The 27,812-nt window shown below is 41.3% G+C and overlaps 2 protein-coding genes across 3 annotated transcripts in view; one reads left to right on the top strand and one right to left on the bottom strand.

Moving 5' to 3' along the window:
* tns2 (tensin 2) overlaps positions 1-11,019 on the top strand; it is a 71,550-nt gene extending 60,531 nt beyond the window's left edge. For both annotated transcript variants that reach the window (XM_002936643.5, XM_012957861.3), the window contains exons 20-29: positions 1,354-1,877; positions 2,993-3,079; positions 5,480-5,611; positions 5,766-5,858; positions 6,474-6,551; positions 6,815-6,892; positions 6,981-7,146; positions 7,227-7,295; positions 7,423-7,452; positions 8,350-11,019. In XM_002936643.5, coding sequence (XP_002936689.3) covers positions 1,354-1,877; positions 2,993-3,079; positions 5,480-5,611; positions 5,766-5,858; positions 6,474-6,551; positions 6,815-6,892; positions 6,981-7,146; positions 7,227-7,295; positions 7,423-7,452; positions 8,350-8,491 — 1,399 coding nt within the window. In that variant the 3' untranslated portion in view covers positions 8,492-11,019. The remainder of the gene's footprint in view (positions 1-1,353; positions 1,878-2,992; positions 3,080-5,479; positions 5,612-5,765; positions 5,859-6,473; positions 6,552-6,814; positions 6,893-6,980; positions 7,147-7,226; positions 7,296-7,422; positions 7,453-8,349) is intronic.
* Positions 11,020-11,147: 128 nt separating this feature from the next.
* On the bottom strand, positions 11,148-26,477 carry spryd3 (SPRY domain containing 3). Its single transcript, XM_031896228.1, has 10 exons — positions 26,193-26,477; positions 24,938-25,076; positions 21,388-21,543; positions 18,959-19,103; positions 18,653-18,841; positions 18,142-18,291; positions 16,420-16,477; positions 15,647-15,766; positions 15,366-15,532; positions 11,148-14,902 (listed from the first exon to the last, which is right to left on the bottom strand). Exons 2-10 carry the CDS (start codon positions 25,063-25,065, stop codon positions 14,768-14,770), a joined length of 1,248 nt encoding a protein of 415 aa, XP_031752088.1. The 5' UTR covers positions 25,066-25,076; positions 26,193-26,477; the 3' UTR covers positions 11,148-14,767.
* Positions 26,478-27,812: the final 1,335 nt, after the last annotated feature.

Genomic DNA, 27,812 nt, shown 5'->3' with positions numbered 1-27,812 from the left:
CCCATCAGCCAACTAATAGACAGTGTATAAGTTCTGCCTTTTGCTCCCACACTACTTCCTGTTACAGTCAGAGCGGCATTATTCCCTGTCAGCTGATCTCTGAGGGAGCACACAGCCCATCACTAAATGGCGGCTCAAGGGAAAGGATGTAAAAGGGCAATATTTACTGTTATATATATTGCAGTTTGGTAAAGTTCTTTAATAGGCTCCTTAATATGATATTAACTATCTGTTGGTTAAGTGTTCATTGTGGGGGTATAGTTTTCCTTTAGGGCAAGGGCACACTGGCATATTATCAGCCTGTGGATAAGTCTAGGCTGACAATACATCTGTGCGCTTAAAAAATTATTTTAGATTTGGCAGTTGTTGGCAGATATCACATACCTGCAACCAGGTGGATTCAATGCTACTGGGTGCAGGCACAATAATAAGATTTTTGTAAGCGTACGGGAGCCTGCGCTTATCCGCAAGCTGACAATATGCCAGTGTGCCCTTGCCCTTAAGCACAATCTCATACTTTTTATTGCTCTGCTTTCCCCTGCTTTATGTTTCTTTAAGCTTCAAGTTTCCTCAATGTAGTATCCCATAATGCTGTTTGTCTATGCCAGTGTTTTTCAACCTTTTTTGGGCAAAGGCACACTTGTTTCATGAAAAAAATCACGAGGCACACCACCATTAAAAAATTTAACTCTGTGCCTATATTGACTATATATAAAGTAATTCTCTTGAATAGGAATCAAATAAACACAAAGAAAGTATTTTCCGGGACATTTTCTCCACAAACCCACCCCCCCCACTGATTTTTTATTTTTTTTTTATACACACAAAAATTTTATATATATATTATTATTAATTGTTTTCTTACATGTCAGGCTGCGGCATCCAGGGGTGTCCCAGGATTGTCCTCCGGTGGGGAGTAGGGCGGCTGTGCATGGGCCTGGCCCCTGGTGGATCTGGTCTGTCGGGGCAGGGCCTGGGCAGTTGCTCCCCCCGGTCGGGTTGTGCCAGGGCAGGATAGTGCTGCCTCTCCTCTCTGGTTGCTCCGCCCTCCTGGATCCGATGCCGGATGACGTCACAGGCAGTGACGATTTCCGGGCATCATGGAGCCAGGAAGTGGAAGGTGTCCCAGAGGGGACCGGGGGAGTCTTGTCTTCACCTACGGCACACCAGGCAACATCTCAACACTAGTGTGCCGCGGAACAGCGGTTGAAAAACGCTGGTCTATGCAAATAACAATGAATGAAGGAAGAGTAGATGCACAGTAGTAAATACTGAATGAATATGTTGCTTTAAGTGGCCTTTACAAATATTTGGAATTTTCTGACAAGAGAATATGTTATTTCTTACTTACAGGCCTGGGTTACCAGCAACTCATGTGAATGCTCCCCCCTGTGCAAATGAAGCAAATACATTATTGCCAACTTCTTCCTCCCAGTCACATGTAACTAAGTTTGTCCTGCCAGTAACATCAGAGGCTAAAAGGAGTCACACCACATTTGGGCCTGCTATCTCATCTCCCAGTGGTACAACTGCTTTTGGGTCAGGTTACTGTTCTCAGAGTTTTTCTGTGCCGAAGCACACCGTTCTACTCCAGAAGAGAAGTGTCACTATATCATTGCCAGTCAGCCCTGTAAATCCCCAAGGAAAAGAAGCACCGACCAGCCCACCAAAATCCCCAATGGGAAGTCAAAGTGATCTCCTGCCTCCTTCTCCTACTCCTTCATTCCCTATTAGAACTGCCTATTATTCCAGCAGTCCATGCCCACCTAGTATTCAGCCACCACGACTGCCAGAAAAAAATCACTCTCCAGCTGACGGGGCAAAAGTGGATCCCAATGGACTGTCTGAGTGCAACAAAGGCCATTCATCACCAGTGGGTTGGTATTTTGTACATTGATAAGTGACATATTCTTGTTGAACAAGATAGAAGCACATGGGTAATTAGATTACATTGAGACAGATGTAATATCCTGTGATGTTTAAACACCAAGGACTAGATTGGTAAAGGGGGAACCAAAACCACTCATGTTTCTAAAAAAACAAATCTGATCTAAAGGGGTGAAAACTTTACTGGCAATTAAAGGCCTTCAGGTTGTATTTGGCAATTTTAATGCCATGCCAGTATGTACCTCGTGCAGTACACATAGCCCTACAACTGCCGGATCTGCTCCTTTAACAGTTGCCAACAAAGCACAGCTGGGACTGACTTGGCCAACCACCACATCAATCTGTCCAACTGATAGAGAATCTAGGTGATTCTTGGTCAGCTTTAGTTGGCCGTATATTACCTCCTTAAGAAATGTGTCCGTCGGAGGAGTAGTAAAACTCAAGACCCACCTAGAGCAGTTTATCTGTATGAAGCTTCCCGCAGTGAAGACCAGTTAGGATGAAAATTGGAAATATGATTGAAAATTCTTATTTACTGTCTCAAATAATCATGGAACCTTAGGTGGGTGACCTTGTTGTGAATCAGAACAAACACACAATTTCAAAGGGGAACCAAAATCCAAAAAAAACCCAGTTTATATGAAATTCTATAGAATTCTGAGATCCACCTGCCATGGGGAACCAGAGTTCAGCCAATTATTATTCATATTTGGGGCCTTAGAGACATAACCTTACAAAAAGAAAGGAGTCAGCTTCTAGACATAAACATTTAAGCAAATCAGCATCTGCCAAGAGCAAATCTGCCTTGTGTCGAGGGATGCTGGAGGAATATTCAAAACACTTACAATACGCTTTTTTCTGCATTTGTAAATGATACACGCAACTGCAATAATACTAAAGGAATGATCCTGCGTGGCTCATTGGGATCAGGCCAAGTGGCTGGGTTTTTTTAGGGATATTTCGGTTCTGCCGCTATCTACAGGTAGACTGCTTATGTGTCAGTGTGGATAATTCATTGCCCGGTGCAGAAGACACATAACCAGGATTTGTACTGTTTATGACTGGCTATTCATGAATGAAACCATTTCTTTGTTTTGTTATTCAGATACCCAGCAAGATGTTCCAGTTACAGGAAATTTTGTGCAAGACTCTTCCAAGTTTTGGTATAAACCGACCATTTCCCGGGAGCAAGGTACTGATAAAGTGTAAGCAGATGTAGAGTGCACAGAGGTCAGGGGATAGTGGGGGTCTCTTTAGGGATGAAGGGAAGGGTCAGGGCTGGCAGATAAGAGCACTAAGTGAGTCCAGCTTTGAATCAATTTGTTTGTCAGTCAGGGACATTCCAGGGTCAGATGGCATTTGTTTATTCCACAGAAGTAATGGGGGTTTCCATATGTGGTTTAAGACTTTACCATTGGACATAGTTGCACACATTGGTTTAGGCGTGTGCAGGGACAGATATCTAAGAGCTCGCTAGTTTCTCAATCACTCGCCAGCCCTGTTTTCTTCCTTTTTCTGCCTGTGCCATAGTGGAACTAAACCTACATCAGCGTAACACAGTACAATAGTCTCTTTAGTTAGTGCTTAATGGGGATTTTTACTTACATAGTGCGCAAGCTCAACCACATACCAAAACAGGCAACTTCTGTCATCAGAAATCCACTTGCAACATAATCACTAGTATTAAATAAAGGATTTGAGGACCATGTCAGTGACAGGGCACCCTAGAGCAGTACCACCTTGATGGCTACCCTGTTCCTTGGAATGTGCCTATGAATTTGTAGCAGACCTGTTCCCTAATAAATATGCTCTTATAGAATAATAATCTTAATTTAACACTACCCAACAAGTTTTACAGATCAAAATAAATGGCTTTCCCTATTAAACCTGTGCTGTTTATCTCCATCCCAATGTGTTTAACTGCATGTAAGCTCATTAATAAGGCCAATCACTGGTATCATCAGTGCATAAAGGAGAGCCAAAGCTTAGCAGGCAAGAATTGCTACACATTGGGGGTCATTTATAAAATGTGTGCAGCGCAGCAGTGAATATATTTGCCCTGTCAGTGTTTATATTTATAAAGCTGGACAAGACTGGTGCATTTAATGAACAAACATAATTGCAAAACTTTTATTCACACTGCGAATGTCCCTAAAGCTTTTTAAATATGGCATATTGGCAAATTGTGAATATTGCTGCATACACTCTGTGTCTGATGTACGTCACAACGAGAAAATTGGCACTATAATTGTGCATAATGAACGCGCACACAGGGCATGCTAATGCAAATCGCAATCTCATCTGTGAAAAATATATGCGCTGTGCAAACTTTATAAATGAGCCCCATTATGTTCTGAGCTACTGTGCCAGCCTGAGGGGACCAGAGCATTTTGGCCCCATTAGATTCACATTTCTTCTCTGCTGGTTTTGCACTGCTGAACCTCGGCTCCAACTCACAAATCTATTGAGCAGCACTAATACCAGGGTGTCAGTGAAAAATATAAATATAGATCAAAAAAGCATCGCAATCAGGATTTGCACAACAAATATAAAGAAATTTATTAGATTAGTCCATTATTTCCTCAGGGACAAACAGCTTTGTCTGTCTGTAGTTTTTCCCCTTGGAAGGTGACATTTAGGGGCAGATTTACTAAAACTAGAATTTTTCTGGCCTTGAAACTCGTATAAACTCGACTTATACTCGAATATTATTCAAACTTATATTGGAATAAACACAGTCATTCTTGTATTAATTAAATGTCACAATAATGTTGGTAGGGTCGAACAAAAATATTGAGTTTATTGTCCAAAAATCACAATTTTTTCAAGCCAATCAACTTCCCCTTGAAAATGCGTGAAATAGAAAACAATGATGGGATTAACTTCCCCTTGAAATTGGGTGAAATAGAAATCAATGATGGGATTAACTTCGCCTTAAAAATTCGTCTACGACAGGCTGTCACTAAACCTCCGAGAGCTTAAACGACGTACTTTTTGTCATTCAAAAAAGTCACATAAAGTTTTATAAATCTTGAATGTTCGTGGGTTTAAAAAAAAAAAAAAAAAATCTTTTGGCATCATATACTGTAACTTTTCTCAGAAAATCTTAGTAAATGGGGCCCTAAGTAACTGAATTGTTGAAATAATCCCACCCCTAATCTTAGCTTCTCACCAGCAGCCCAGAGCATACTGAGCATGTGCAATGCCACTGACACTCAAAAATGCCCATGGATTTTGTTTCTCTTTTAAAGGAGAAGGACAGGTGCAATGACTGAGGGGGGCAACTATTCATCATTACTTTACACTTTCTTTACACCAGAGCAGCCTTATGGGGTTGCCATACTTTACATTAATGTACAATTGATATGAGCTTGCTACAGGGAAATATATGTATTTGTATATATAATATGAAATATATGTAATATATATATGTATTTTCAAAACATGTTTATGCAAACTTAGGACATAGATCAAAGTGTTTAGCAAACATATACACTAACAATTGGTTAATCACCCTGCTTCAGTTGCATAAAACATTTGCTACTGCTGTGTGTTATAAAGCTACTTATTCTCCTTATATTTCCTCTTTCAGCTATTGCCATATTAAGAGGTGCAGAGCCAGGCTCCTTCCTTATTCGGGACAGTAACTCATTCCGTGGGGCATATGGTTTGGCACTGAAGGTCGCCAGCCCTCCTCCAAATGTAGCAGCGCAGCCCTATAAAGGTAACATGCTAGTTAGAGCTGATGTTAGATTAGCCACGGGCAACCTGGAGCTTCAGCAACGTCTGCAGGGCTGCAGGTTGCCCAACACAACAATGAACTATCTATGGAGTGTTGTTCGATTTAGTTATATTCTAATTCCATTTTTGTGCCACAGGAGATTCTACGGAGCAGCTGGTTCGCCATTTCCTCATTGAGACTGGACCAAAAGGAGTGAAGATAAAAGGATCACCAATTGAACCCCATTTTGGTAAAATGACTGCTTCTATTATGATTATTTTATGAATCAGCGCATAATGCCTTGATAGTCCAGCTTTTTAATCTTTAAATGACCATACACTGTCTGGCCAATCCAGGCCAAGTCTGTACCTTAATGGCTGCTTGAGTATGTGGCCAATATAATGTCCTGTATGACTATCAGACAGGTTTGAAAATCTGAAGGTCAATCAGCACAATGTTTCCTTCCATCCATGTGGCCAAAGCAGGAAAAGTTGTACTTGTCTGGCAACCTTGCAGATCTTCCTGTTTATGGTCAGCTTTAGGACGTGTGCTGATATGGGACGGCCTAGTTGGTCCATTTAAACAGGTCCATTTCACCATGATCATCTGCTGTCAGATAGGTAAAATAAATCCTGTTAGGGCATGGAACGTGTAAGCGATGATGCAGTCTTCTCCTGACGGCCTGCATTGGCCTCTGCTATTATCTGATTGTAACGATCAGATATGCCTTATATAGACCAGGACAAAGGTGACCAAATAGGGCAAAGATCTTGCCAAATGTGTGTATATTCAGGCGTATGACCACCTTTAGTCACCAAACTAGACTTTGTTAGAATCACTGCTAATTTGTGTTTCATTTATTTAGGCAGCCTCTCCGCCCTGGTGTCTCAGCACTCAGTCACCCCACTCTCTTTGCCATGCAGACTTCAGATCCCTTCCCGTGGTGAGTAGGATGCAAAGTCTTGGGGCACATTTTAAGATATGCAATTTATGTACAGTATTTTCTGCCCTCCCCTTGCACTATTATGGAATCTTGACACTCCCTACTATTGCCCACTATTGAGTTGTGAAATTTGGGGGTTTTTTTCAAGTCCCTTTCTCTACTGGCTTCTGCTGGTGCAAAGTTACGCCATTGATTAGAAGGAAATCCTGTATATTTTAGGAATAGCAAAGAATTAATCTTTGGCTGAATCTTCTCTTTCCCAGATCTGATAGAGCAGAGCTCAGAGGTCATGGTGCCTACAAACATGAGCACAGCAGCAGATTTATTGAGACAAGGAGCAGGTAAGTGGCTTACAAGCAAGATGAAATTAGGGGTAGATTCTGAATCAGAATGGATCCAACTTCATTCTTTGTGTGGCTTTCCTTTTAGCATGCAGTGTGCTCTACCTTGGCTCTGTGGACACAGAATCTCTAACTGGACCCCAGGCCATTTCCAGAGCATCAAATGCCATCCTGACACCCCCACGGTCCAGTGCAACTACGGTCCATTTCAAAGTGTCTGACCAGGGTATCACTCTTACTGACAGCCAGAGAAAGTGAGTCGGGCTTATGTTACAGTGCTTGTAGCGCTCAGTGGTATGATGTCATGTAACTATGATAATTTCATGTGTTCCAGACTGTTCTTCAGGCGTCATTATCCTGTTTCTAGCGTAACATTCTGCAATAGCGACCCACAGGATCGCAGGTACCCATTCAGTTAGAATCCTATAACTGTACTAACAAAGCACCTAGAAAATATCTAACTGCTCATTAGTTAAAAGAACCATAGAAAATTCTGACTACAAAGAACTTATTTCCTAATATTTTTGCAGGTGGACCAATCCAGACAGGACAACGTCGAAGTATGTATAGTTTTATTTTTACTCTGGCTTTGCAATTGCTTCCCATCGTAATGTAGTCAATGCAGGGCCTTCTTTATAATGAGAGGAATATGCAGGCACCTTCAGTTAGGGCATCTAGACAACATGTTTTATTGGAGGCCAGAGGAAGCATGGATAAAAACTGGTCTCCAGAAACATTGCTGTACTTATTGACATTGGGTGCAAAGTGAACCCTGGAGCTACTGCCTGGTCAATAGGTGGCACTAGCTTTATGGTTCCCCTGCATCAATAGTCTGTTTGGAATGGAAGGCAGGAAGGAATGAGCAGCATCGAGCTTGCTTATGTTTTCTTGCTCTCTAAAATAAATCAGCATTCGACATAACAAAAAATACATTTTCTGCCATTTAAAGTCCATTTATCATTATTAAGACACAGCTCCATCATCATCTATTGAGGAATATTTCCTCATGCCCTTGGAATTGGTTGGTTTATCTGTTTGGCACCTTCCAGCTTCTAAACAGTTATGTAAATGGTAAAAGGCTTGTTTGGTGTTACTGAGCAGTAGCTGGAATAGAGTAGCCCCCAGACTGTGCATACTCCTGCTGTATAAAGCAGAAACAGAGTAATGGATCTATATTGGTTGCACAGGAGTAAGAGGGGGCCCCTTTCCAACTAGATGGCTCAAGTGTGAGAGCACCAAGGGGCACAAGAAAAACAGCACAGAGTGCAGAGAGCAGCACTGGCAGATATGTGTCCTTTTGGCCTTTTTCTCATTAATAATCCCTAAGATGAATAACTCAGAAAGCAAAAGTGCCTTGTTTATAGCCCTCAGTCTCACTGATTGGCTGTTGCACAAGCTGCCCCATCTGTTTCTTCTTTCCCTGACTAAAGCCTTCTTTGTTTTTTTCCCCATTGCAGGGTGTTTGGTTTTGTGGCTCGAAAGGCGGGCACTGCAGCTGAAAACGTGTGCCACCTTTTTGCAGAACTGGACCCTGAGCAGCCAGCATCAGCCATTGTTAATTTTATCACCAAAGTCATGCTGGGAGCACACAAAAGATAAACAATAACTTCTTGAATGGGAAGGAACTCTGGGGAAGGAGCCTGAAGGTCAGAGAAAGTCATGTGGTGGCACCTAGATGTGAGAGCGATTTGTGGATAGTGTTACTCCCGTAACCCAGTTCTGCTGGATCTTCCTAACAAGGACACGGAATGTTGGGGGAATTCATACTCCCCGCTCTATAAAGAAAAGCAGAGCATTGTGATGTTGTATTGAACATTACTGTAGAAAATGTAAGTGCAGTTGGCAGCACCCTAGGTGCCTGCAAAGCGCAACAGAACGGCACGCGCCAAACATTTCTCCTGGTTGTAAGAATATCTATCACTTCTTTGCGTGGCTCAGGGCCCTTATTGCCAAGAACAATATTACTATGCAGTGGGAGACTGACAGCTCTAAATTACCAGTTTGTGCCTTCAGGGGACATGTGAGATTGTCAGGCTTTGCCCTTATCATCTAGAGAGCTACACTAACAAGCAGCCATTTTTACACACCCTTCTGTACTCATATGAGGTTGAAAAATATCGTAAATTACTTCACACACTTCCCTGACTCGTTTACTCCAGAGTTGGGGGGACAGTACACAATCACTGCTAAACCAAATCTGTTTTGTTCATTGTCTGGCAATATGAAGGCAGCTACAAATACACTTAGTGCTGTTCCCACTTTCTCATCTTCCTCGCCATGAGCAGCAGATATTTCATAGCCTTATAAACCAGCAACAATGTAAATAATGCAGAGCTGGAATCTTGCCAGTGAATTCTATGAGGATGACGAGGGGCCACTGTTTGTGCATCAGTATTTCATGCCATTTAACTGCTAGTGCTTTCTTCATTTGGAATCCTCTCGGCTCACTTGTTAAATTCCAATTAGGTTGACTTGACAGACACGTGAATAGCAATGCTTGTTCATTTGCCAGAGGTGCACTTGGTCTTTATTATGGAGTTACTGAACATTGGAAACATAAATGCAATAATAAAATGAAAGTTGGTTCCCCTGGGCTGCCTTGGAAGCTGATAGTGCCATGTGGCCAGCACCTGTTGTTAGACCGTCTGGCTTTGTATTTGGCGGGATATTGTTAGCATATGTTCTATGTATCCCTCTTTAAATTTCTCTTAACAACAGAAGTCCTTGTTTGGATCTCACTGTGTCCAAAATGGCATGACCCAGACATAACCAAGTTTTACATTGCCAAAGTGTTATACCAGTGGCTTGTGTGATATTTCCAGGGGTCACGGTGTAGAACGGATGCAGTGACACACAGCAGTATCAAGCTATGAGATAGTTTTGCATTTTGGGCTGGAATTGTACTTGCCTGACCATCTGGATCACAGCCATTAATACTGGAACACAGAGTGATTGAACTGCTCGAATCCAATAAACCTGGAAGGCAGTGATACAGTAACAAGTAGTACTGAACACTACTTAAAAAAAAAAAATAAAATGTAAACAATTTCAAGGCTGTCTTTCTAGCATAGAGATGTTTGTCCTAGAAGTCCAAGTAGTCCAGTTCCACTCTGCAGAAATACAACTCCCAGTGCTGTTGGAGGCTGGCCAAAGTAGTTTAGGAGGAGAGCAATGTCTAGAGAGTCACCAGTTGGCCATCAGTCTAAATGGGGCTAACACTTTACGTAACTTTCAATATGTTGCTGTTCACAGCTTACCTCTGTTGACGGTTGCCACCTGTCTGGTTTTGACCCAGATAGCCCAGTTTTTTTTTTTCAGCCAACCATCACTTCATAGCACAGTCATCAGACCCACCCCTGTGACATCACTACCCATCCTTCTACTCGGTAAACTAAAGGCAGCAACCAGTAGCACCTTAGCATTTATACATGTTTTGGACTGACGGCCATGGCCTCTGAAATCTGATTGACTCTACAAGGTAGCAAGCGCTAGGCCTTGGAGCGTTCAGATTTACATTTCATCGCATTTAAATTTAATCAGACGCCATGTGCCGCATTTTCTCTTGCTTAATGGATGTTCCAAAGACAATAGAATAAAAGGTTGTGTTTGGAACTCACAAACGCATATATATATGCAATATTTGTTTCTATTTCACATTTGTAAACACAGTAAAAAACGCCCATGGATAAGAGCCCTAAAGAAAACCCAATGTTTTCTTACCATTTTGTATATATTGAACAGATTGAGGAACTGACACAGTTAAATATATACAAAACGGTAAAAAAAAAAAAAAAAAAAAGTCTATTCATGAGAAAGAAAGTGACGGTTCACCTTTCACCATTTTCCTGCCATACCACCCAGTATTTGCACTGCTGGTTCTGACTCATGAAACCAACTAATGTGTGGCCGCTTATAGTGTATACTTTATATATAATAAATTTATGTAATATATAAACAACCTTGGGCAAAAAGAAAAACAGACATTTGCGCTTTTCTGTGACCATTTATAGCTTGAATAGATGTGCATATATATTTTTTTTTTCCAGTGCAACCTTGGTAAATATATTTATGGAACTGTATCTATGGAAAAATTCAACTTTAAATAAAATCAACCTGGTGTAAAAGCTTGTGTGGCTCTAGTTCTGCAGCTCTTATACAGATGGACACAGAGATTGTGGTGCATCTGGCACAGGCCTCCCATGTAGACAGGTAGGAAAACTTCAGCAACGTACAAACACTCACAAGAGTCCATGAATTAAATAGAGATCTGTGACTTTAATATATGTATATAAAGGTATATTGATTATGTACAGACATCAGAGTATGTTCTAGTGCAATTCGATGGAATCTGTGTGTGGCCAACATGGCCGGGGGATTATGGAAGGAAATGGGTGGCGGAAGCAGCAGGCTGAGAGAAAGGAAACAAGATTTGTCAAGCTTAGTGTCGTACAAATGCCTTCAGTTCAGATTTGCTCCCATGAACCTTCTCCCAACTGTTTAATAAATAACATGTAACAGATTGCGCGGAACACTAGAGAATCTGTTCTAGTCAGAGATGTTCAAGCTATAATGCACCAGGTGTTGCTGAACTATATCTTACAGAATTCCTCTCGAGTTAAAAGGTAGGGGTAGTGGCCATTGCTTGGGGACCACTGCCTGTACATCCCTGAACTATGGAAAGCAGCACAGATACAAACGTGGGAGTCTATCAGCCACTGGGACCCTTACATCGGAAGTTATAACTTGCCAGCAGCCCGAGGGCCTAGGCCATGTCCCTACAGCATTGTTTTGCAGAGACCATCTACAGAACAAGGACACTTACAATAAATATATAAGCTCTCTAAGTGCATGACCATTTGTGATTAGAACTTGGGCATAATTATCTCCTACTCATAGGAGCCTTGTGAGCGCTCTGCAGGGGCAACAAATATTCACAAGTCTCTCCATGTAACAGAACAACTTGGGTTACCTAGTGACAGATTCTGCCAGTCTCCCTTACATAAAAGCTGCCCAACAGCAAGCCCAGAATGGTTTTATTCCACCCAGCCCAGCCTGGTAACAGCTCAAGTCTCCTCAGCAAACATATGGCTATAACAGATCATTGGCCCACTACCCAGAAAATGTTGGACACCCCTCCCTTATAGGAATCCTCCTTCCTCGCCAGGCTGGTGCTACAGTGTATTGTGCTTGTAGCCAATAGGAGGATAATCGCACACAGGGCAAAATGAAGTGACACTGAATCTAATTCCCACCTATGATGTGTCACTTCATTTTTCCCTGTGTTTGCAATTTACTCCTCTTCTTATGCCAGAGCAACAATTTGTTTTTCCCCTGAAATTCTATGGAGTATTGCAATAGAGGGATGTACAAGTCCAAGTTTCCTATACAGGACACATCATAGCAATCCACTTTGTTAAACATTAGTAACACCATAACATTTTCAGCGATGATTGGCTGGTTTAAAAGTGCATTTGTTGCTCAATTTGAGTTAAAAATTAAATAAAAATGCTCAGGCCAGTTCCATGCAAAAGCTATGTGTATGGACTGAGCCTAATAAAGAGGCACCATCTGATACTGGGCTGGAGGCCTTATATTTCAGTACAAGGACATTAAACATGGAGACCCAAGTCTTTTCATATCTATAGGACACACGCATAAGTATGAGCTGTAGGATTAAAACTTAGGTCCCTGTGTTGCTATGTATATATGACCAATGGGATGCTCCCTGGGTACCTTACCACGGATGGCACCACATGTGGCATAAGCGAACCCATGGTCTTGGTAAAAGAGCTAGAATACAAATACATATTCAATAAAAATAAAAGTATCATTTTCTGATGTATTACGTACCAATAGTAACCAATCAGATGTTAACTTCTAAATGCATTGTGTTGATTGATTCCTGTGGGGTTAGTAGAACTAACTATTTTTACATTACACGCCTTTGTATATAGGCAAAACTGGTATGATGGGTTGTAGGGGTAATTAAACTTTGGTACTGCCCTTCCATAATTAATGATTGCCAAGCTGAATACACCTAACAGCAAATTAAACTTTAGAAACCGTCAGTTGTGAATACACTTCTGTTCAAATGCAAATGGAATGTTCCCTTTCCTATACAGATACTGCCATCTTTAGGAAACAATTGGACACTACATTCAAAGGAAACCTCAGTTCCTGTATAACATGCACAGGCATCAGCGCTCCAGCAAATAGATGCTGGGAGTTGTGGTTCAGCCAGCGGACACACAAAATATATGACAAGTACAATTAAAACACATCTGCTTACATTGCTTTGTATAAAAAGCATGTATTAATCCTTGACATAACAATAAAATATATGTTCACTTTAATAAGGCAGGGGGCAGGGAATGCCTCACTAATCCTCACAGCCATTAAATAGAAGTGAATCTGCATCTTTGGTTTTTACTTGGTGGCAAAACACATTCTCCTAAAGCAATCCGTGTATGTGGTGCCCATAGTGACCAATGTAATAAAGCAGACAGTACAGTGCAAACTGCAGGCAACATCCTAGTACAGTGTAGGAGAGAGTAGCAGCACGGAGAAAGAGGTAGTGATGGAAAGACCTTGAGAAGAGAGCCAAACTTAGCCCAGATCTCCGACATAAGATCTACACACATTCATTTAACCTTGGTCAAATCAAGTGAACAGGACAGACATTTGGGGGGTAACAGTATTGTTAAATAAAAATAGACATTGTGCCCCTTTGATAAATACATGATTTTTAAGCAACACAGTTTTTAAGCAACACAGTACATGGAGGTGCCTATCCTATGGCCCTCTTCAGCTGTTGGTGAACTACAACTTTGGGTTCATTAACAAATGCTTCCACCAATGGGAAGTGCTTAGTGCTACTGAATTACTGCAGAACAGCTCTGCTCGTATCTCAGCAGTGATATAACAATTTGTGGATGGAACAGGGAGGGGCTCTGTTTCTTGGATTAACCAAGATGCAAAAATCAGATTGCAGTTACCTGGGCACATGCATAGCTTTCTGACTAATAATCATAGTTATTCTTTTGTGGTCAAACGAGTTATGTACAAACAACTGGCAATTTTGATGGAGGGGCAACTTGGCTATTTCAATTCCTAACTATTCCTCTTGCAGGTTCCAGCAGGAATCAGTTTCGATAAACCACCCTGCATACACATCAGATTACATTTGGTCCATCCAGACAAAAGTTGCATTTGTCAGTGTCTATAACAGTCACAAATAAAAGGTCAATGGCACAGCCAGAAGTGACAGGGGATGAACCTTTCTTCTGTTCCTATGGCCCTGAAACTGACTGAATCAGAACTAGTTATCCATGTGATGGCATATTGTACAACAGCCAACTTGTGCTGCCATTTTTAGAGAAATGTTTATATGCAATGCTGAAATCCTGGCCATTCAATGTTTTGCAGCTTACTCACTGAGATGCAAAAATTCCAGCCTATTCCAGCCACATGTATATTTTATATACACTGCAGGATTAGTACAACAGGGTAGCTGATGCAGCCCAGAGTAAACCAAATTGCTACCCTATTAAAGTGTGACATTGGTCTGGGTTCCTATTCTAATGAGGAAAGTATAGTCAACTACACCATAAACTGGACTAGGAATATCTAGAACTACCCAGTTTACTATCAATGCTCACTTGTTTCCTGTTCCGCCATGTCTCCTGCTTTGCCAGTATTTACAGGCATGGAGCCAGACTGGACCCGTGCTCACAAACGAACGGGTAAATTATATGCTTCCAAACACGAAAAAAAAGCACTATCACAAACCCACGTGCAAATCGTGCATGACCAGGGAGCTGATGTATGGGGAACATGGCCAAAGGATGCAGTGTGCTGATACACTTTAGTATATCTTCACCCACTTAAGGGATGAAGGTCGACTTTCACTTTCTCCCCACTGCTCAGCATTCCTATTGTCGGGTAGAAGCCACCATGAGGCAGCACAGATTCCTTTTTCCCAATTATTTTTCCATTCCTTGTGAAGAAAACCTGCGGGGAACAGAAGCCATTAAAGGTATCAAATGCATGCTTCACAACTATTGCTATTTTTGTTGAATTTTACCCCTAATCTACCAAAGAAGAGCAATAAATTGGTACAAATAGGTACAATGATTAAAGACCCCACAATTTTTTCTGTTGATTGCCTTTGCAACACTAACAGAAAAGTTCCCACGGTCACTGTCAGTCAAACACTGAGCAGAAGTTACTTATCACATCAGAAAAAATCTTTTGGTTAAGTTTCTGTTCAGAATGTATAGTTACCCTGTAGCCACTAGCTCTGCACAGCTAGCCATGGTTTAAATTGAAGGTTGTTGAAAAAAAGAATAAAAATAAATAATGAAAATAAAATGTGCTCGGATAGGCACTTTAAGTATTTTTTTTTTTTTTTACTATTCAAAAACCCAGTTTATTTAGAATGGCCAGGAACTCTGGCTTCCTAGCAAGTACTTACCATAACTTTTCTGCCTTCATGCTCTCTCTCTATATCCTCCTCCTCTTCTTCCTCCTCTTCTTCCCAGTCCTCTTCCTGTTGCTGTTCTCGTCGCAGATACATTACATTCCTTATTCCTCGTGGCTGCTGCCTCAGCTCCTTCATGTCACAGCTGTCATCACTCTCTCCTATAAATTAGGAACCATTAGATGGTAGTGTTCTTCCAATGCCTCCTTTAGATTTCCCTTAATAGCACTAGAGTAAATAGCATGCAGCCATATGCAAGCAGAGCTTCCTCTTACCTTCACTATCAAGTATATAATCCCGGGGAAACATGATTCCACAGCCCATAATATCTCCCTTGTAGCAACGTGGCCCAAAAGGATCTCCTACACCACTGCCATGAAATATCTTTCCGTCATCTATGAATAAAAGGGATATAAATAAAATTCAAAAAGCAGACAATATTCTTACCTTTGGCTCTAGGAAGACCGCAAGCACTCAGCATATGCTCCCTGCTGCCCTAAAGCTGTCCATATATGCAGGTTATTGACTGATGGGCAGTAAGAAGGTTAATTGTTCAGTATATAGAATGAAAACCCATTAAAATGAGTGCTATATGGAAAATATGATCATTTACCAAAAAGACTGGACAGCAAACTGGCAATGCAGTATAGAGGGCAGTGGGGAACATCATCTTTCAGTAAAAATTTCTCACATGCACCTCCTTTGTTTCTGCCCAGTAATTGCGGTGCTTGGCACCCTCGCCAATACTTAGAACTAAAAAGAGTTACTGGCACAATGTGGAAATTGCAAGCAGGGCATCCACCCTTGCGTGTTTATTACAAAAAATATGTAATGTTTTGTCAGACGATAACGTTTTCAGGGATAACCCCTGAAACGTTACATCTTTTTTGCAATAAACGCGCATGGGTGGATGCCCTGCTTGCAATCGCCACAAGTGCCAGTAAAACCTTTTGGTTCAGAACATAATCTTTTACCACAACTGTGATATTATTACAAATTATAAATACACTCTTTGCTTTCTAAACAGTTATACAGAAATTACTCTTACCTGCATGATAAGCAACGGAACCACGGCTCCAACCTGGATGCCTGTTTTTGGGGTAATCCTGCATAAAATATAACATTTTTTAGCAATAAACTGGCAAAAATGTGTATATATGTATATATTGCAAAAAATAGCTGCACTCGCTTATTAGAGAGAGTGTCTGGGAATATAGATTGTCATATAAAGCAGAGCACTCACAGGACTAAAAAGTATGGTGAAAAAAAAAAAGTTTAATTGTTATTCCATCGGCATTCACCAATATTGGGGCAACGGCTGGGTGCTGACAAAAATAATGCATCAAACTCAACAGTAGAAAGCACTCACAGCTATAGCATCAATCAAGTCAGTGATTTATTTCAGCATACCATCTACGCATTTCGATCACCACAGGATCGTCATCAGGATGACGATCCTGTGGTGATCGAAACGTGTAGATGGTATGCTGAAATAAATCACTGACTTGATTGATGCTATAGCTGTGAGTGCTTTCTACTGTTGAGTTTGATACATATATAAAATAAAACACAGCCAGCAGCAAGGGTCTCAAGTGTATTGCATGTATAACATGTTTTTTTGTTACCCTAGCTACTCTTTCTTTCCAGCCTGCCACAAACAATGCTATCAGGTTAAAGGAAAAGTAACACTAACATTTTTTTAAGTAAAAAATCTATTCTACCCTGCCCCAATAATTGCCCTATCCTGCAAACCACTTAGTATTTTGAATGCTTTATTAGAAAATACCTGCTAAAAGTTGGGTTCCAGTCAATTGAAATAAGGCGAAACAGCAAAGGAAGGAGCAGCATCCACTATGCAGCAATCGACTGATTGAGCTTAACCTGACTCCTTCCTATACAGAAAGAAGGCTAGGCTTGATCAATCGATCATCACATAGTGGATGCTGCTCCTTCCTTCGCGGTATCGCCTTATTTCAATTGACCGGAAACCAACTTTTAGCAGGTATTTTCTAATAAAACATTCAAAATACTACGTGTTTTGCAGGATAGGGCAATTATTGGGGCAGGGTAGAATAGATTTTTTACTTAAAAAATGTTAGTGTTATTTTCCCTTTAACAGATTGTAAACTCAGAGACCTCATCCCAACTGTGCATTGAAAGCACTAAAGCACAGGTTTATCTATTGTTAATGTATAACGTTATAAACCATATATCTATACCCCTATTTGTGTTTACACCTTGTAAAGCACTGTGCACAATTCTGGTGCTATATAAATACATACACAAAATACATTAGGGTTTCTAAAACAGACTGACTTCAAGGCTTCATGGTAATGTTTTTTTTTACTATTTGTTATTTTTTAATTATTTCTCTTTCTATTCAGGCTATTTTTTTCCATTTTAATTTGCAAACTGATGCCCTATCTCCAATGTACTGCGACTTTTTCGTAGCCGGTCCGACTTGCACGAATTGTCGCGACTTTTTCATAGCCATTACAAATTGTGTGAATTGTCGCGACTTTTTCATAGCATTACGAATTGTTGCGACTTTTTAGTATTGAGCGCTCGAAAAAGTCGCAATATACCGATCATTACGAAAAAAACGCATTTGGATGCTTTTCGGACGTTCGTGGATTAGTAAATGTGCCCCTAAGAGTCACAGAACCAATAAATGATTCCAGTGGCTAATCTTTTTGCATGAATTATAGCAGCCTTAGCAGGGTTATGGGAGTGAATCTTGACACACAGAAATGCACTGAAAGGCACTTACCTTTCTTGCCAGGCCAAGTGCTATGTAACATTTTTCCCCAGGGTCAACTATCTCGACTTCAAAGTAATGGCTACGAGTGCTGAGACGGCGACGGGCTTGAGCCAGGCCCACATCTATGATGCTTTTACCATTTCCCACATATTCCAGTAGCTGATGAAATCAATTCAATTATTTAACACATTAAGGAGGCAATGGCAGAACAACTCACACAGTATAATCAAAAACATTATATTTCAAGAAAAGACAAAATCAATAGTGCATCCATATTGCTTTCCAAACCAAATGATTCATTGTCTTTTCCATGGTTCCCTCATATACCCTAACCCAGTACCCCAAAACGACAAGCAGGAGACAAAGTAAGTACAGTATGTACAGAAGAGCTTTTACTTGCATGCACTTTAGAATAGCTTCTTATTATAAAGCCCAAAAAAGGTCGCAATATGAGTAAAAGAAAGAGAAAATGAAATCTCAGACATCACCATCAGCTTTTAGAGTAAATGTATTAGCTTACTGTGCCAGACACTCTCACATCATGTAGCCTTCCCCATTCATCCTCATAGCTGTCCACCATCATTATGCTGTCATCCTCCTCACTACCAAGCTCTGCATTTAGATGAAGCCGCACTTCCTCACCAAGGGAGTGCATCCCAACTGCTGGGAAAAGACCGTCTGGGGACAAAGGCATCACAGTGCTGCCGACCTGCAGCAGAAAAGGAAGATATTGCACTTGCAGAAGGCAAAGCAGCGATGTGCATAGCATATTAATATTTGCAATTCAAAATAAACATTCAAAGGAGATGCTGCTCCCTCTCCTCACCCTCTTTCCATTTTTAGTGAAGAATATTTGGGCAGTCTGTACGTGGAAGGAACTGGGCTCAATACCACAACCGATTCGGTCACCCGAACTGCACTTCGTTCCAAATTGTCTCCCCTTTGTCCGCCCGCTGTATAGTCTAAGAGGCAAGAAAGGTTACACGTTAATTTGCTCCTGTACAGCACTTTAGCACTGGTAAGTACTGCAGGCAACACAACACTCCTTAAGAAAAGTAAGAATAAGGAAAAGTTACCATTTTTGCTGCAAATCTATCATTATTAGTTTCAGTCAGTTACTTCTGGTAGGCAAAGTTTGGGCCTTTATTACATATGTGGGTATAAGTTGTGGGGGTTCACTCGCTGGTAGGCTGCAAATGAGGCAACTTCACACACCAAGACCGGTGTAAGGGCTTCCTGCCCGCGTTTATTTTTCAGCGGCTGCAGAAGTTTCCCCACGCAGGGGGTATAAAACAACAGTTTGAACAGAAATATCAAGCCTCCTGGCTAACACAAAAATAAATGCTTCTCTTTCTCCTGAAGCTGAGCAAATCCAGCAGCGTGTCTCTCTCTCACACACACACAGGCTCATCAGCTCCCCTGCACAGCTTCAGGTGTACTACAAATAGGCCTAGGGCCTCCTGAAAAACCTGGCCTATGGATTTGGGAATCCACCCACCCTGCTCTTGCGGATTCCCAGTAAGACCAGCCCCGGATCAACAATTTAAAAAAACTGCAGAGAAACAAAGTGTTTCTATGCCCCAAAACACTGCTGGTCTCACCTCAGTAAAAATGTCTGAGAATCCGTGGCCCAACATACATGTTGTCAATCACTTTTCCCCAGGAAACCGGGGACCTTTTTGTCACCATACCACATATCCCCCCCCTCTGCTCAAGCCCGTGGGGCTGAGCACAGCATGCCATCAACGAATATACCCTGGAGAGAGCATCTGCATTACCTTGCAACTTTCCAGGTCTATGTTCCACTGAGAACTTAAAATTCTGAAGCGACAAGAACCACCTGGTGACCCTGGCATTCTTTTCCCTATTTTGGGCCATCCATTTAAGTGGGGCATGGTCGGTGATAAGTTTGAACTGCCTCCCTAAGAGATAATATCTCAGGCTCTCCAATGCCCACTTCAACCAGGGCACTATCTGTAAGGCATTTGTATGTTGTCCCAGGGCTTGTTTGGGTTTCCTCCAGGTATTCCAGTTTCCTTCCACACTCCAAAAACATGCTGCTTAACTGGCTCCTAACAGGGGCTAATGTGAATGATATATAATCTCTGTAAAGCGCTGCAGGATATTTCAGCAATATATTAATAATAATAATAACAGAATCCATGGATCGTGGAAGGTGTATTAAAGTGATCAGCTAAATATATTCAAATGCAAACTAACGGAACAGTTATGTCCCATATGCCCCCCTCAAGTTACTGATTGGTTACTGACTGCTAACAGCTTAGAGAGCTGTAAACAAGGAAGTAGTGCTCTGGCCATTATGTTAGACATCTGCCCACGCCAGCCTTTATAGATTACATTTTTCCCTAACTATTTAGAAATATTTTTTATTTTGTGCAATCTATTTTACCCAGTTTTATACTAACACTGAACTATTTCTTTAAAAATGAGAAATCAGTCAAAATATTTCTATGTTCTTTGAGAGAAAACCCTTTAAAGTTCTCAAGTGCCTAGCTGCTTTTCTTTTCTACCTAGCTCAGGAATCAGGAATATACTCAGAATAAAAAATTGGTTTGGGTCCCAAAAATACCTGTGATTTACAAGACCTACACAAGTACAGAGTATTTTTATAACATGTATAATGTTGTCCACATACGATGCAACTATCAACAATTTGATTGGTTGGAGATATGATTTAGTTAACAAGGTGGGAAAATCTGAACCATCCACATGAAATGCACAAGAGCCATTGGCTGGTAAAACTCTGCTCTAATTGGTCAACACAGAAGTAATCACATGGTGTTCTGATCACTCAAAACTATGGCACCGAGCTCACAAAATACAAACAGGAAAGTATCACAAAAATGAAAATTTTATATGAGCTTCATTTCATCATAATAAGGGACTTTTTAAATATAAGTAATTAAATCTTCTGCTCAGTTCCTGAAATAATCAGACTTACTCTTCAGTCTTCCCTTCTTGGCAATCTGCCTCTCTAAATACATAAGTCAGAGTCAGACTTTGACTGACAGTGAGCTCAGATACACTGGTGTGTGCTTCCTCTGGCAAGACAATATTTTACAGCTAACAATCAAAATAACCAACTCTAACCTAAAGCTGCATGTAACTTACTAATTTCAGAAACAAAACAATATTTTTCATTGATTAGAACTGATAAGATGAAGCTCATGTTCAATTTTTATTTTCTCCACAGTTCCCCTTTACTTTACATATTCTATCAGAAACACAAATCACCACCAGAGTTGATCATCCTGTGTGTCTCTGATCAGCCTTAGGTCTATTAAGGCAATACCAGAGTTAATAGAAATATTCACCTCAAAGTAATTGTTATCTTTGCTGAGCGGGCGTGGAGCGACGTAGCAGCCAACCTCCCCTGAATTCCCGTGGTAACTGCAGAGAGACAATATACACATGAAATACAGTGTAAAAGTGGTATGAAAATACAAATGAGTTTTATGTACAGAAAAGGAATGCTACTGTTCCCATGTTAATTATATATTTATGCATAAGGTTTCTCTGGTCTTGGTTATACTGTACTTACCTTTGTTACATTTAAAATGTAATATACAGGGGTAATGACATTAAAGACCAGAACTGCCAGGCAGAAGGTAGAATTTATATCTCTGCTTTTTAAAAAAAAGAAAATTATATGATTAGCTGCTATTGGTTAATAGGCCTGGAGCTAATTTGCCAGCCTGTCATTTAAAACACTGACTGGGCTTGTGCCCTGGCAACCACACAGTAATCAAAGTTCCAAAATGAAGATCATATCTTTTAGGGCTGTGAGAGACGGGGAGATTAGTCGCCACACGACAAATCTCCCTTGTCGCGGGCAACTAATCCCACCGGCTAGAACATAAATCGCCAATGGGATGGCATACATGGCACAGCAATTTGCCGAAGTTGCCTTGAGAGGAAACTTCCGCAACTTCAGCAAATCGCGGCGCCGCGTTTGCCATCCCACCGGCAATTTACATTCTAGCCGGTGGGATGGCATTTCGGAGAGATTAGTTGCCCGCGACAAGAGAGATTTGTCGTGCGGTGACTAGTTTCCCCATCTGTCACAGCCCTTAAGGCATGTGTAAATAATAAACTACCAAACTGCCCCCAGATTAGAGAGCAGATTCAGTAAACAAGAAAAAGAGAGTATCCCAAAAAAAACAATAAAATGGTAAATTTATTCATAATTACACATTAAAAAAAAATACATACAGACCCCATGAAATGCGGTCTTACAAATTTAGTACCCTCCAATTCCTTGTCATAGGTCCTAGGGCCTATGATTAAGTACTGGAGGGTATGAAACGCTTAAGGTGGATTTTCCCGGGGTCGGAATCTATTCTTTGATAGTAATTTAGCTGTGGATAAATTTGCCATTTTATTGATTTTTTGATTTTGGATACTCTTTTTCTTACATTTATATCACACCTTACAAGATTATATTGACCTTCCATTTAAATTTCACTGGACCTAATGAATATCTGTATTTATGACTGGCAGTCCAACAAAGGAATCTCTATTCATCCCTATAGAACTACAACCAACAGAATAACATTTTACACAGCATGTTTTACATTTTACCTCCACATACCAGATTCAGTCTCTGAATAGACATCACATAAACATCCCATACAACAGCCTAACTAATGACTAACTTTTGCTGCCATCAGAATCATGTCTGCAATGATCAGTCAGGCAGTTACAAAGAGAAGCCAAATGCAGATGTTCAGGAAGCAGGAGTAACCCACCAATCCCAGTTCCCCTAACTGCACACCATACCCATATGCTATATGCATAAGATTGTAAGCCATCATATAAATTACTGCTGTAGACAAAGGCAGACTCAGCAGTCTGCACATAAATGGCAGTGATCATAAAAAGACTGAAGTACATGAAAGAATGCTATGCAAGGCAAATTATGGCATCTCCTGCAGGTTCATAAAAAAATATTTTGTGCAGCTGGTCAGTTATAAAACCAGAAACAAAAATATCCTGGGAGAGAATTTGGACAGCTGGCATGTATTCCTTACACTGGCCATACACAGAAAAATATGGCTGGATAGTTCAGGTCATTACAGTTGAACTTCTATGCAACGGCCAGACAGCTATAAATTACCACTATATGTTTTAAAGATTCACAGTCTGCCCTGACAGAAACTCTTATATAGCAAAATGCCACCCACTATGAGAGAGATGTTAATGTCAGAAATACATGTGCCAATGCTGTAATTTTCCATACAATAGGCCATTCACAGTATGTCCACCACTCTATTATTGCAATCGTTCGAGCCACCAACCTGAAAGCTTAGAACAACAGGATGTAATAAGGGTTGTTATCTCCTCATCATTTCCTCCTCTGGCAATGCACCACAGATTGGATGATGTGGTGGATCACCAGATGAAATCAACCTTTCCAATCCGCTAATCAACAAATATCCATAGCATCGAGATTGGCGTGGACCAATTTGGCAGGAATAGTCGTACCAAAAACCGTACGAAACAAATTATTAACACTTCCTCTCCGTCCATCCACAGTGCTATTATCCCATGCTTGTATGGCACAAACAAGTACGTTCCTCATGTTCAGCCAGTAAACAAGTAGCTAAAGTATGGCAGAGATTGAAGTGGCTAATTACTGAGCCATAAATCCTCATTCAATTTTCCCTACAAACTTCAAAAGGCAATGCTTCCACCATAGCAATAAAGGCCTGAAAGTAACTTTTGTTCAAGAAGTAGCAAAGGACAAAGTTTAGTCTCACAAACTGAGATAACTTCTGTCAGAAGTCTGAACAGATCAGTGAAACCCAGCCACCGAAATACACTTGTCGTCCTTTAATTTTCAAATGGTAATAAATCTGCCCCTTAGTTAGGGTGGCCCTTCTTCTTTGCCAGTAAATGCATCGGTAGAGGATAAACGGGGTAATTTTCCTGTGAGATCTAAGACACTATCTTACCCAGGATTCATCTCATGCACCAACTTCAAATTTTACTTTACTGCACTTCTGACCAATCCTGAACTGCCACAACTGATCCATGGGGAATCCTTAACAATGGCAAAATCTACCACTAAGTGATATTAGGATATGGTCAGGAAACCCAATGCAATTTTCAGACCAAAAACAACTGTAACATAAACATTCTTGAACTTAATTTTAAAGCAATGTGATGGAGATTTAAAGGAAAGGGTTTATCACTGGGGGGAAGCCAATTTGTTAGGTATAAAAAAAAAAACAAAAAAAAAACAATTTGATAGGATATAATTGCATTCCTCACATCCTGTGCTGGCCCTCTTTCTTCTTCACTGAAGAACACACTGGCCAGGGGGTCGAATTCTAGTAAGCTATGGGCTGCCATCTTTATTTATGCCCCAGGTCTATGATGTAGCTCTGGGCTGTAAAGCAATAGTTTGCTCCAGTGTCCACGTACACAGCTCAGACAAGCCATAAGGAATATGTGGGAAGAAAAAAGCAACACAGTGCTCACTATAAAACTACCCCAGGAACAAGGTAAAACAGAGGAATCAAGTTATGTACTAGGCCTATACTACTCCTCTAATGTAAGTGCTGCTTGATATTGTCAAAGCTGTAATCCGTCACATGAACTGAATGAAGGGACATTCTTAACCTATAATTAGCATGTATTGTTCTTACACATACTCACTGCTTAATCACAGATGAGCAAAGAAACAAGGACGGTGCTACAGCATTGATAAAATATGCTGCTTAATACCAATCTGTCCAGTCATGGAAAATCCAACCAAAGCTCCTGCTTTATAAATACCCACCTGAGAGTATCCCCGTCAACAGCAATGTGCTTGGCCCTCTCTTGGTAACGTACAGCGCGCACCTCGCGGATTTCACGAATTCGACGCCTCCAGTTCAGGAATCGGTAGTGAAGGTTCAAGTCATCCATGTCTTAACCTGCTAAAGGAATCAAAACAGATATAAGCAATGGTACTTCAGCAGCGAGCTACCATCAATGCAACATGGCCTATCCTGCACCTACTTTATTAAAGGGGTCGTTGACCTTTAAATTAACTTTTAGCATGTTGAAAGATTGCTGTTCTGAATTTGCAATTGGACTTCATTTTTTTAATATTTGTGGTTTTTAAATTATTTAGCTTTTTATTAGGCAACTCTCCAGTTTGGAGATTTAGCAGCTATATGGTTGCTAGGATCAAAATTACGCTAGCAACCAGATGGTGGTTTGAATGAGAAAATGGATTATAAATAAGAGTCGGCCTGAATAAAAAGTAACAACCATAGTTAAACTGTAGCCTCACATAGCAACAGTTTTTTGGCTGCAGGGGTCAGTGACCCCCATTTGAAAACTAGAAAGAGTCAGAAGGGGAAAGCAAATTATTCAAAAACTATAAATACAAAATGAAGACCAACAACTGGCCATCCTATACTCTCTGAGTAGTGCCTATTCTGATGGAAGAAGGAGGAGATTTTCTAGATATTTAGAGATGATAACACCGCCAACTGCTGTTGAACGCCCAGTATCCCCACAAGGTTAGTGGGACCCTGGGATTTGACATGTAACAACAGCTGGAGGGCAGCAGGATGGACATTACTCTCTCAGGGGCAAGTGGGAAATGAACTGATAAGCAGTTTTATTATATTAATATATAAAATGTCTTAGAGTTTTGGGGCCCTAAGGAATTTGCTGTGGAGCCCACTAGTTAGCTATGCTAGGTGCCCGGTAAGTGCCCCTTTCTGCCCTACACAGGACCCCTGAGAGATACCCTAACCTAAGTGTAAATAGCCATGCTATATAGCTAAATAAGAACGGACCAATGCAGGTGAGCCAGGACTGAGCGCAGGGGGAGGCGGGACCACACAGCACATCCAGGGTAAGTTGGAGCCGGGAGAATCATTGTAGGAACCATGGCCGCTATGGAGTTACCTTCTCATACCTTACGCACTGACTGGATATTACTACACACGTAGGTACGGGATATACCCGGCTATAGTCTTCCACCTCTTCCATGACAGAGAAACACGCAGCCTGCCCATCTCTACACACAGTCCTCTTACCTTCCGCCATGGAAACCATCAGTCCCAGCCATCCGCCTCTTACTCACTCTCTGCTACGGAAGCCAGTCAGAGGTAGACTTTGTGAAGGGCAGGAGAAAGCAGCCAATCGGCGTTCTCCATTCTGAAGGCTAGTAAGGAACAACCTATGGGAAAGAAGACGTATGTTGGGAGGCGGGGAATACGGCTTGCGCGAATGTGTTTTTTCTATTTTCCGTGGGAATGATGATGTGGGCTGAAGGCGTAGGCAGTGCGCTGAAGTGTGACGTAATGGCGATTAGCTGGTAGTGACTGCGCACAGGGGAAATGGAGGAGGATGGATATAAAGTACAAGGAGCTTCTTCTCGGGCTGCCAAACAGTCGAATAATTAAGAAACACTTATGGGGATGGTTTGTAGTTGGGTTAACAATGTGCCCCATGTGACCTGTATGAGGGAGGCGTGGCAAACAGGCCCCACAGGGGGCGGTAGTGCTGTCAGAGGATGCTGAGAGATGAGTTGTAGGTCAATATTTGTAGGTTGCTGTTAGAAGCAGCTTTTCAACACCTGTAGGGTTCAGATTATAAATACCCCTCTACATGTTTGAGATTATAGTTTAGTATGGGTGCCAAAGGAGCAGCTATCGGCTTATTCTGCCATCCATACACTGGGCTAAATCAGCATGGGGAAAGATCAGATCATACAGTGGTCCTGTAGAGACTGGCCGGGCATGTAAGAACAAACGTCTAGTGGAAAAACACCAGGAACTATGCCTGAAAATAATAGTAGGGGCAACTTCTGGAGGCTGATGGGTAATCAATGTGGCTAACATGGGTAGTAGTTTCCAGCATACTAATTGCCAGTGCCACTTTGCCACTCCATTTGCCATTGCATCATATAAGATATGTAAAATATATGTGGAACAGAAATGACCTTAGGCAAGCTAAAACCTCAGGCACCCTGGGCAATCCCAAGCTTCTCCTAACCACTTGCTCCACTCACATTCTCCCACTCCTACTCTGGATTTTCCCCACTCCTGCTGGGAACTTTCCCGCCTGAGTTAGAGAAGGCAACAGAGATATGTGGTTAAAGCTCAAATACCACTCATGTTTAGTTTAAAAATAGTATACATTTATTTACCTGAAATAAATGAATACTATTTTTTCACTAAGCATGAGTGGTATTTGAGCTTTCTCTAGCACGGCCCTACCTGTCAGTGCAGACGCCATGGGTTAAGTGTTCCCTTCCAGGCGCAGGACAGAAGAAGAAAAAGAAACTTCTCTGCTCCTCCTTTTGCCTTCAGTTTTTTCTTCTTCTGTCCTGCTAGGAGGTTAGGACAGACTTTTTTTTTTCTCTCTTTCTTCCTCTTATTTCTTACGATTTTATTGATATCCATTGGATTCGCTGGTCTATGCACACCACAGGTCTGCAGACCAAAACCCTCCACACACTACATTATTACTGGGGCATTCCTGGGCTACACGCCATGCCACAGGTCTGGCCAGCCTTCAGGAGTCATACTGGGGCCGTGACCATCTCGCAGAGATCGCTGCTCCCCTCCCTCCCCCCCATCACAAACTACAAGCGGGCTGCACGGACAAGGAACGCGACTTCAGGAAGCGCGGTCTTTGCAGAGACATGCATG

Source organism: Xenopus tropicalis, chromosome 2 (genome assembly GCF_000004195.4).
Source record: "Xenopus tropicalis strain Nigerian chromosome 2, UCB_Xtro_10.0, whole genome shotgun sequence".
Taxonomy (NCBI): domain Eukaryota; kingdom Metazoa; phylum Chordata; class Amphibia; order Anura; family Pipidae; genus Xenopus; species Xenopus tropicalis.
Note: the sequence above shows the minus strand (reverse complement) of the source record. Positions and strands in the feature narration are given on the sequence as shown.

Excerpts from the sequence above, each read along its gene's own strand:
- spryd3 (XM_031896228.1), bottom strand. The coding sequence starts at position 25,065 with ATGGATGACTTGAACCTTCACTACCGATTCCTGAACTGGAGGCGTCGA. Across the intron at positions 16,478-18,141 it reads CACTTGGCCTGGCAAGAAAG|GATTACCCCAAAAACAGGCA; the intron begins GTAAGTGCCTTT and ends TATTTTATGCAG. Across the intron at positions 15,533-15,646 it reads TTATATACTTGATAGTGAAG|GAGAGAGTGATGACAGCTGT; the intron begins GTAAGAGGAAGC and ends CCTAATTTATAG.